Source organism: Monopterus albus, unplaced genomic scaffold (assembly GCF_001952655.1).
Source record: "Monopterus albus unplaced genomic scaffold, M_albus_1.0 scaffold62.1, whole genome shotgun sequence".
In the NCBI taxonomy this organism is placed as follows: Eukaryota; Metazoa; Chordata; class Actinopteri; order Synbranchiformes; family Synbranchidae; genus Monopterus; species Monopterus albus.
Window position 1 is genome coordinate 680,165 of NW_018127942.1, and position 10,153 is coordinate 690,317.

Genomic DNA, 10,153 nt, shown 5'->3' on the forward strand with positions numbered 1-10,153 from the left:
TAGTAAAATTGCACTGATGAAAATGACATTCTGGTACAATAATGTGTTGTATTTTTTGAACTCCAAAACACAGTTAGAAGCATCTCATGTAGGATGTAGGGTATGGTGAATGGTCAAAATAATAATTATATTAATATTTGTTAGGTGGGGCAGGAAGAGATTTACAGTATAGTGAATAATCAGCTACTCGCTCCACCTACAGGGAGGTTGTAAAAAAGAAACAAATGGTTCCCAAGTCTTGGTTGGTGCTGATTAGTTCAGTGATTTTTCTAGTAGATAATTATTAAATATTAGTTATACACAGTGTGACAAAGAGAGTACAACTGTCCCGATTCTGATGTTATTCGCTACAGTTAGTAAGAGTCAGATTAGTTCATTAGCATGCGTGGACATTTTTAGCTCGCTGAAGTGTCCTACATGGAAGGGTCAAAGGGGCCAGTCAGTAACTGTGGATAGAATTAATATGGTTTGTGTAAATTAAAGTACCGCCTAACTGGATTTAAAATATTTTAAGTTAAAAAAAATCATTTAAATTTAAAAAGCATTGAAAGAATAACCCACAAGCGTGATATACAGTATATTCAACATTACTATTGTAGCACGGGTAAATTGGTGGACACAGGACACAATCACTGGGGTCTTTGCAGCTTTGATGTCCAGCAGGTCACAGCTGATTTACACAAAATAAGGGATAACAAAATAAAAATAAAACAATCTGTAAACACCAAACAGCCAGACAGTCAAAAAAACCTACATTCCGACAAAAGCTCACCAGCTCCATGTTGGACACAGTGAGGAGCACAACCAGCACGCTGTTGCCCTGCTAATGTCTGAGGACATGAGGGTCTGCGCCATGCGACTACAACCTCCACGCCGCCAGAACCATTGGTTTCTTTAATATACCATCTTGTCAAAGACACTGATAGATGACTTCCTTAAAGTATTAATATTTGTTGGGTTTTCCCTCTGTAATAACTGATTTACACAAAATAAGGGATAACAAAATAAAAATAAAACAATCTGTAAACACCAAACAGCCAGACAGTCAAAAAAACCTACATTCCGACAAAAGCTCACCAGCTCCATGTTGGACACAGTGAGGAGCACAACCAGCACGCTGTTGCCCTGCTAATGTCTGAGGACATGAGGGTCTGCGCCATGCGACTACAACCTCCACGCCGCCAGAACCATTGGTTTCTTTAATATACCATCTTGTCAAAGACACTGATAGATGACTTCCTTAAAGTATTAATATTTGTTGGGTTTTCCCTCTGTAATAATAGTGATAACAGTAAGGTCTAGACCTTACTTTGTAAAGTGTCCTGAGATGACTTTTGTTGTGATTTGGCGCTATACAAATAAAATTTGATTTGGTTTGATTTGAATACAGGCAGAGTCCAACACAATTTGGCCATATATAGAAGTTAAAAAAAAATCACTGCGCTCCACTCTTCTTAAACTAAGCCCAAAGGTAAAGAAAAAAAGACCACAATGCACTTGGCGAAGTTTTGGCGGAACGTACACATGTTTCTCAGCACTGCCCTCTAGTGGCCAAGGTTCAAGGTCCAGCAGCCCACTGTAAGTTACTTTAAAACTGTGTTACAATAACAGGACAACCATGAACATTGTATGAAAATGTTAACTTTAAGAACCTTTATGGGACCTTTCACCATAAGTGGACAACTATTCAGTTATTTATTTATCTTTCCTTAATATAAGTTTACCACCTGGCTACATCATGAAGAAAATATTATGATACACTATTGGCTGTATATTTCTGGTGTGGCAGCTATAGGGCTATACTGAAGCGTGTTATACTTACTAACACAGCAGACTGTCCTTGAGTGAGTAATCGTTCTGACAAATGTGTGATCCTGCTACATCTGTGTTACTTCTACACTGACCTGTATGATGCTGTTAGGGACATTTCTGGCTTTACTTGAACTAGTCAAATCATCACTGGTCCACTCAGAGTTATTGTAGTGGCTATTAAAGAAAGGCACTGCTCTTTGCTCTGAATCACTTTAACATTTATATGAGATGACGCCTAACCCAATTATAATACTCTTATTTTATAAGTATGCTGATATTTTACTAGGAGTTGTCTAACATTTTTATAGTTTATACTTCCGAACTGTTATACTGTGCGTTGCAGTAATTGATTTAGATCAGGGAGTGTCTACGTTATGAGTAATTGTCCAGCTCTCCAAGCTGTGATGCTGCTGCCTGCGTGATTTGCTGGAGGTTAAAAAAACGCTCTAAGTGAAGGTTAACCTCGTTCACGCGGTGGAAGTACTTAGTCGGTGAAAGATGCGTCCAGGGAGGGTGGACTCCTCGCCTCCTCAGCATCAGTGTATGTGAAGAACCCCACATCAGGACCCATCTCTCCGCCTCTCTCACACTCACAACGGGGTTTAACTTTCTCAAGGCGAATTCATTTCAGTCGCCTCTCAATGTAAACGGTCTATTAGGGAGGTATGCCTGCTTATTTATAGACTGGGGAGACTACGAGACTGTGACGGTGGCGTTTTGCCGAGCGGAGACCAATTCGCCCGAAATGATTTCTTTCAAATGAGAAAGTCAGAGAAATGTCTCTTTCTCTGGGCGACACCGTCGGCATCCCAGCCATAATGCACAGCCGGGAACAAGCGAGTGTTTGCGACCTCCGAACAATATTTGGATTGTCAAGAACTCAAAGGTAGGAAAATATTGATTGATTGATTGATTTTTTTTCACAGTTTGTTTTTATAAGAGCGCGCTTTGCTCTGTTTTAAAACTGTAAAACAGGATCTTAATGGTAACATGCTGGGGGGAGTTCATTCTTTTTGCGTAAAATATCTTTTTTTCCACATCAGCGCACATGCTCATATCTCAGTGACAAATAGAAAGAAGTGGTGAACGTGTCGCATTGCATTGCATTGTGGCTGTTGTAATGGAGGAGGTGGAGGATGTTAAGAAGTCTGCACACAGTTTCCACCTGCCACTGCTGGAGCATAATCCTATCCCCTTTTCTGCGTGTGTTATAACCGAGATATGCTTTTGGCTTGAAGTCGTCTGTGGGGTTTCTACTGTTCTTTTGACGTATAGAGTTTAATCATAGCACTTGGCCAAAGAGTGCGTTCAAGAATATTTGTCCTGCAAACAAAGAAAGCCAAGAAAAAATAACAAAGAGCAGTGCAGGAGTAGTTCAGTCTGACTTGGGGATATTTTATCATCTTCATTTTTATGCAATAAATAAGTGATTGATTAAGATAAGGATCATTGTTATATCAAAGACAGCTGCAAAAGCTCAGGAAGAAAAGAGGCATAAAACAAGAGGCTTCTGCTCTGTCTGCCTCTGTCTTCTCTCTACCACACAAACACATTGACCAGGCGCCTGCAATGACTGGGATTTGGCACAAGCGATATCAGCGGATCGCTGCTTGAACTGCAGTCCTAATAAATAGAACTGAGAAACCTCAGTGAAACAAGCGGTGGGTGTCTTGCCATCAGGTACTGGAGACTTAATAGGCAATGAAGACAGCTTAGCCAGAGCCAGCAACAATCCACTTCTGGGAACAGTGTACAGTACATGGCGGCTACTGACAGCAACCTCCCGTTGAATTATTCAGACACATGTGGCTGAGATTTACAGAGGCAGATTTACACATCAAGGAACACTTTAAATCATCTGATGGATGTGTGCAAAGCACAAGTGATAAGAGTCTAGTGGGGCCCAGGTTCTGACTCCTGAGTGGAGCACTCCTTAGGGTTTTATCCACTCCTCAGATAGACATGTACAGAAGGGACAGACTATCCGTAGTGGCTGCTGGAACAGAATTAGGACTCAGATTAATTTCAAGTGGGTCGTGGCATTTTTACACAGCCTCCTTTGATGATAATCGTTCATAAAAGGATCTGTCAACACAGTGTAAAGCCCTTTACTCACTCCATCCTCTGCTGCTGCTTAATCTGTCAGTGGACTTTCATGTGCTGAGGCCAGAGGGTAAGGTTCGCTGTCGTTTGGGGATGCAGTGTATTTGCATTTAGTGCCATGAGCTCTCATGCATTATCCTGATCTGTGATCATCAATAACTACCAGCTGTTACCTTATTATGCATATTATATGCCAGCCACTGGTTTCAAAATGAAATTACAGGAAGATTAATTTGTTTTGGAACACAGTGAGCAGTATCCAAAAGCTGTGAGACACACAACCTGAATGAAAAAACTGGAAAACATAGCCGACAGATAGGGCACATTGGTATTCAGCTGCATCTCACTACACTGGCCTCGAGGACTGGCTGATAATACCGACTCTCAGCTTCAGGGTCAGAGGTCTGAGGTTGATTGGCAGTGGGCTGACACAGGGAAATAGAGTGTGCTGACTGGAGTCTAATAGGGTTGAAGTGCACAGACGTATCAGCGTGGCTGGCATGTTAGCAGTGTCACGGTCTTATTCTTACTCTCCCGCACCTGAATGCTTACAGGTTGTATTAATCTATTAGCCCTTTGTCGGGCACCTCAGGGCTCTCTCACACTGCAGCACACAGGCGTGTGCTTTTGTTTCATTCGCTTTCAGCTGTACCTCCCAATTCTTTACACCTCCCAGACACTGCTGTCGGGTAACATGGCCAAATGCTCCCAACCGGAGAACTGCATATAAGTATGATCTATCTCTTTCCTTGCCCTCTTCTGTCTTTGTCACTCTCTCTTTCTCTGCTAAGCACACAGTGCAAAATGCACAAAGAACCATGGTCATTGACAGTCATTTCCAATGATTTTGATGTCTGCGTCTTTGCTCAGCTTCCACTGAAATAGATTATTCACACTTAAATTTCCATTTGCCAGAAAAGGCCCTTTCTGCACGAACAAATTTGGAAGCTTGACAACAGAATTTTCTGTGTGTCCCTAAGTAATGTCACGAAAAGTACAGTAATCCATTGTCATCTTCTAGCAGCTTTTGCAGAGGATCAGTGCTGTAGTGGTGCAAGTACTCAGAAGAATACTCCTTTATGGCTACATGCATGACAGCCATTGCATCTTCTTCAGATCTTATCGGGAGAGTGAGTTTATTACTATTGATCTGGTTGGACAACCTTAATGAAGACAAAACATAAAATGGGCATTTCTGTCAAAGGCTGTAGTTTCAAAATCTTTGGCTATTTTTGAAAGAAAAAAAATTTGATTGCATGGAAATATATTTTCAAGCTGCCGAATTCTAATACCAAATCTAAACTGTAGTGTCGAAGTCAGAAGTAAATAGTAATGTGATTATGATAATTACAGTAGCATTAATTAGTATTATTATTAATGCAGTAGTGATTTACCAATGTTTTTTATAGCCAGGTGTCTAAAGATCTCTTTTACAAGGGCACCCTGGCAAGATGGCAGCATCAGAAGTTACAGACAAAAACAGGATAAAAACTCAAAAACACAAGGGTGTGTTTGGTAAAAGTTTTCATAAACACCACACATTACAAAAGCAGTGAAAGCAGTAAAGTTCATGTCCAGAAAATCAATTTGGATTATTCATCACCCCCACTGGGGAGGTCACAGCAAAGCTTGGGCAACAAACGATTAGTATTTAGGTGCAGTATTTAGCTGAAGGACACCTCAGCAAGGTAGACAACACCTTGGGGCTTGAGCCTGGGTCAGAAAACATCCTGCCTGAGAAAAATAGCAGTGTAAAACATGGGACAGCAGCATCCAAAATAGAAAACAACCTCAGCACCTGTTCATCTTTAGTTTTCACAAGAATTAGTTTGAAAGCAAGGTACATTTTCATTTAATTAACTCAAGAATTACATGTATTCTCTGGAGCTATATGTGGGCCAAAGGGTGCGCTGGTGTGGAACAACATGTCAGCACATTCAGGTGCAAACGGTCCAACAGGGAGGAGCCATGATAACTTTGCTTGCTGCCCAGTGCTTAGTGAGCTTCAGGAAGCCTGGCAGCACAGGGCTTCTATTTTATTTATGGGGCAGAATACATGAAAAGTATAGCAAACAGCTGGGAGAAATAAGAAAAAGTCAAGAGATTAAACAGTTATGTGCAAGAAAATGTGAGAGAGACAAGTGAGGATTTTGCTGTGAATTAAAGATGAAAACAAAAGGTGAAAAGTGAAAGGCCAGACCATGGGTGAATGAATAAAGAGGAGGACTGACTGCTACTGGACCACTTGATGGTCAGTCAGTGTGTGTGCCCCTCAGGACGCTGATGTGCTGGGACCTCTTCATTCTGTGGAAGGCTGTTCTTAGTGTACTGTTCAGTTTGAGGCTGAATAAGTTATGATCATGGCAGAAATACAGAGGAGACACAATCTAAATGTGACCATTCCTTCTCTGCACACCAGCAATGCTGTGTACTGTACAGATTACTGAGCATTTACAGTAAATGAGTGTACTGGATGGGGCAGGATGTAAAAGATGATGGTGAGATTGTGTTTGATGAATATGAATCAGCAGATTTCTGACCACAATTAAGGGTAAAGAAAATACATTAAACGCCTATGAGATAATTAGTGTGCTACTTATTAACCTGTGAACCAACAAGCTATTATCCATATCCCACTGGCAGGATGCAATTATGTGTAATCGTGTTGTTTTCAATTGGAAATTCTCTGTGAGTGTTTCTGAATACTGCAGTAAGCCAGCCATATATGATTGGGGTCAGGACCCCTTATAATTCTTCATTTATATTTATAATTTGGTTTTGATCATTTTGATGGTTGAATGTAAAGTAGGTGATTTGTTCCCTCCTGTGTGGGAGGAACACCTAAAGCAAATATTAGTATTCCACTGTATGGCTGGCAACAGTATAATATGTTATTGATCAAGATATTGATCTTACTTATGCAAGTTCTAAAGGCTGTAACCATCTATATTAATGGCTGTGCATTTCAGGTTTACATTTATGGTGAAATGTCAGAACACTATCTCGACATTTTTTTTTTTTTGGCAAACTGTCTTTTCTGAAAACTTTATTTTAGATGAGCAAAATGTATCTAGCCAGTCCCGATCTGAACATCCGGAATTGTGACAATGAGCCTGAATGTGATGTGATTGCTTATAATAGTCAAATCATTATGACTATTACTTGCTTATACATATAAATGAGGTAGGGTTGGTCATCATCATTACAGTAATTATACTGTGCAGGTACAAATAGCATAGAATATTTTTTAAAGTTTTGTCTACTGTGATTTTTGTGCTTTTAACTTTTATTATATATTCACAAAGAAGAGTAAAGAAAAATTTTAGCCAGTGTCAAATCAATTTTAGCATAAATGTCAGCCATAGATTTACACAGATGTGAAAGATTACAGCCCTCTCAGCTTTACAGAAGGTGTAGGAGGCCTCATCTGATTCATATCAGACACTGAGGCGTGTGACACCTTGATGACAGCTGCAATAATAAGACCCGAAAAATGGAATGATAACAATCAAATTAGGTGCATAGAAAACACACACACACACACACACACACAAAGATGGCAAAGGATAAAAAGCTAAGGAATTTTAAGTAGATGGCAATGCTTTGATGTATTGCTGTTACTACTCTGAGATGTGTATGTGTGTGTTAGTTTATGCATCTAGACTGAGGGAGCAAATTAAACTTAATTGAATCATTTGCAGGGTGCAGCTCCTGACAAGCAGGATGCTGTAAAAGTTGTTGTTGCTGACGGAACGACAGCTAAACTTTGATCTGATGTGATCTAAAGGCTTTGGTAAACTGTTATCTGCAGGTAAATTTCAAGTAAGGTTGTCGTCCTCCTTTAAACTTTCCTTTTCTCTGTTGCTGTTTGTTTCCTCTGTAGATCTCGTAGCACTGAATGCTGAATGCCATTATCACCTTCGCTGACATCAGTGCACGTCTTTGACGAGCCTATTTCATCCGTCACTCTTCCATCTCCTTGCTAGAGTTAAGATCACTGAGACTCTCCTCCCACTCACCTTTGACTCCTGCTGTTATGGAGAATCTCAGTGAACTCCAGAACCCCTTGCTGGACAAAAACAGTAAGCACATGGTCAATGGTTATGGGGGTGACATCCCTAATAACCAGTACCAGGAAAACATTATTAATTACTTTGCTGGAGGAGGCGGGGGAGGCGGCGGTGAGGGCGGAGGAGGAAGCGGAAAGATGAACAGCGGCAACGTAGTGAGCGGAGGAGGTTACAGTACCAACGGGAAGATGAAGTCTCAGCAGTTTTTGGATGCCACCTCTCTGCATCTGGCAGTAGAGGCCTTCTATAGGCCCAACTTCATCTTGTATAAGGAGGACAGCGGCAGCATCAAAGCTAAGGAATATAAAAGTGAGTGCTGTGAGACCACCTTCACAGAGAAGAAGGCGAAAGAGGCATCCAACACAGCAGGGGGGGACACGCCCGGCACAGAGGACCCTCAGGCGAAGCTGCTGGAGGACGGCGAACACACCAAGATCCAAACTGTCTCCTATGAGGTTGAGGAGGAAGAGTATGTGGAATATGAGGTAAGAGGAAAATGCAAGAGTGTAATGTAGGGAGAAATGAAGTAAACCTGTATTTGATATTCAGTGTCAAATTTAAATTGTCTGAAAATATGTAGGTACTATATGTAGCTTTTAACTTGCTTGCTGCATCATCCAAAACAGTTTGTATAGACTGTCAAGGACACTAAGGGTGTGCTCACACTAGGCACAGTTGCTTCGTACCTTAACCAAGCACGATTGTCCCCCCCTCCCCCGACTCCTCGCTAGCCTGCACTCACACTGTACTTGAAGCGATCTGGGCTGGAGCACACTCTGCATCAGCACAATGCAGCTGAAGAGCAGTGTTCTAGTATAGCATGTAGAGTTGATGTTCTGGGCATGGTTAGTGAACACACTGTGTGTTGCATACCCAAGGCCAACTGAACCATGCCCATGCCCACCTCTTCCAAGTGGACCAGGGAATGCTTCAATGCCCAGACACGGCATGGAGTAGTCACACCAGTTAAATGAACTGGATTTTGGGGTCAAATGTACTTGGGCATGGTACAGGTTGCCTAGTGTGAGTACACCCTAAAACATTCCAAAGAGACCCATACTTCTATTAACTATACCTGCTAATCCAGTAGAAGGTTGTGGGGTGGCTGATCCCAGCTGACAGTGGGTGAGAGGTGGGGTACACCCTAGACTGGGTGAACACAAAAAGACAGACAAAGTTTTGATAAAAGATCACCCATGCCTGCCTCAAACACGGATACTGTTTGTGTCAGTACTCCAGCATTAGCTGGAGTTTTTTCACTCTCGACTGCCATGTACAATAGCACAGAGCACGCTAGAGGATTTAGGGGATTGGACAGGCAGAATATGACGTTAAGTTTGACCCGTGTCTTGCAGTATCTAATGGACTCACATTATGATTAAAGAGAAAGGTAAAACGGCACAGTTTTTCACTTACAGATGAGCATGCAACCTGCAGATGTTCTGATGTAGTATCTTTTTTCCCATCATGCTTTTTCACTTGTAACCTGAGGTGAGTTAGATGTGATGTTTTGCACCAACTCTAGGCTCCTCTTAGCTGTTTAAAGGTTAAGTAAACACATTACCATATTGTTCTTTCACCTGCTTCATGTTCACAAATGAACAAGTATGTAAATAAGCATCATCTGTCCCCACAGCCAGCTTTGAGAAGAGGAAAATACACAAGGGGACTCATTATGTAGCCTCCAGACAGTAGATCAATGATGCCACACGGTGCAGGGTGTCTCTACTGTCCCTCCCTGCCCATGGTCTAACACAATGCAAAGGTTTCAGACATGAATAAGTCCACATGTTGCAAACACATAATATTAGTTAACTTAACCAATATTATTCCTAAACAAACCCACAAAACTATGTATTGCCTTGAAATTGTTAGCTACAACCCCTTGAGAGAGCAATGCAAAAATCCATCCAAGATGAGTAAACAAATGAAGATAGTTGGGAGATTAACTGTTCTGTGTTTGCTAACATGTGGACTTATTCTTGTCTGTCATATTGAATACAGTTCCTTCCATATAACGCAAACTAATTTCAGGATTTTTCATTTCTGCTGTATTTACATCCATGTTTGTGAGCTTGCAGTCCTCTGTGGGCACGCTGCTAAGCTTTGATACATGTTACCGCCACAAGCTGCTGATCAGCAACATAGAATGAAGTTTGCAGCAGGAA

The 10,153-nt window shown here is 41.3% G+C and overlaps 1 protein-coding gene across 1 annotated transcript in view; it reads left to right on the forward strand.

Moving 5' to 3' along the window:
* Positions 1–2,225: 2,225 nt before the first annotated feature.
* Positions 2,226–10,153, forward strand: part of syndig1l (synapse differentiation inducing 1-like) — a 39,891-nt gene continuing 31,963 nt past the window's right edge. Inside the window, exons 1-2 of the mRNA XM_020603759.1 lie at positions 2,226–2,698; positions 7,799–8,470. Of these exons, the coding sequence (XP_020459415.1) occupies positions 7,952–8,470 (519 nt within the window). The 5' untranslated portion in view covers positions 2,226–2,698; positions 7,799–7,951. The remainder of the gene's footprint in view (positions 2,699–7,798; positions 8,471–10,153) is intronic.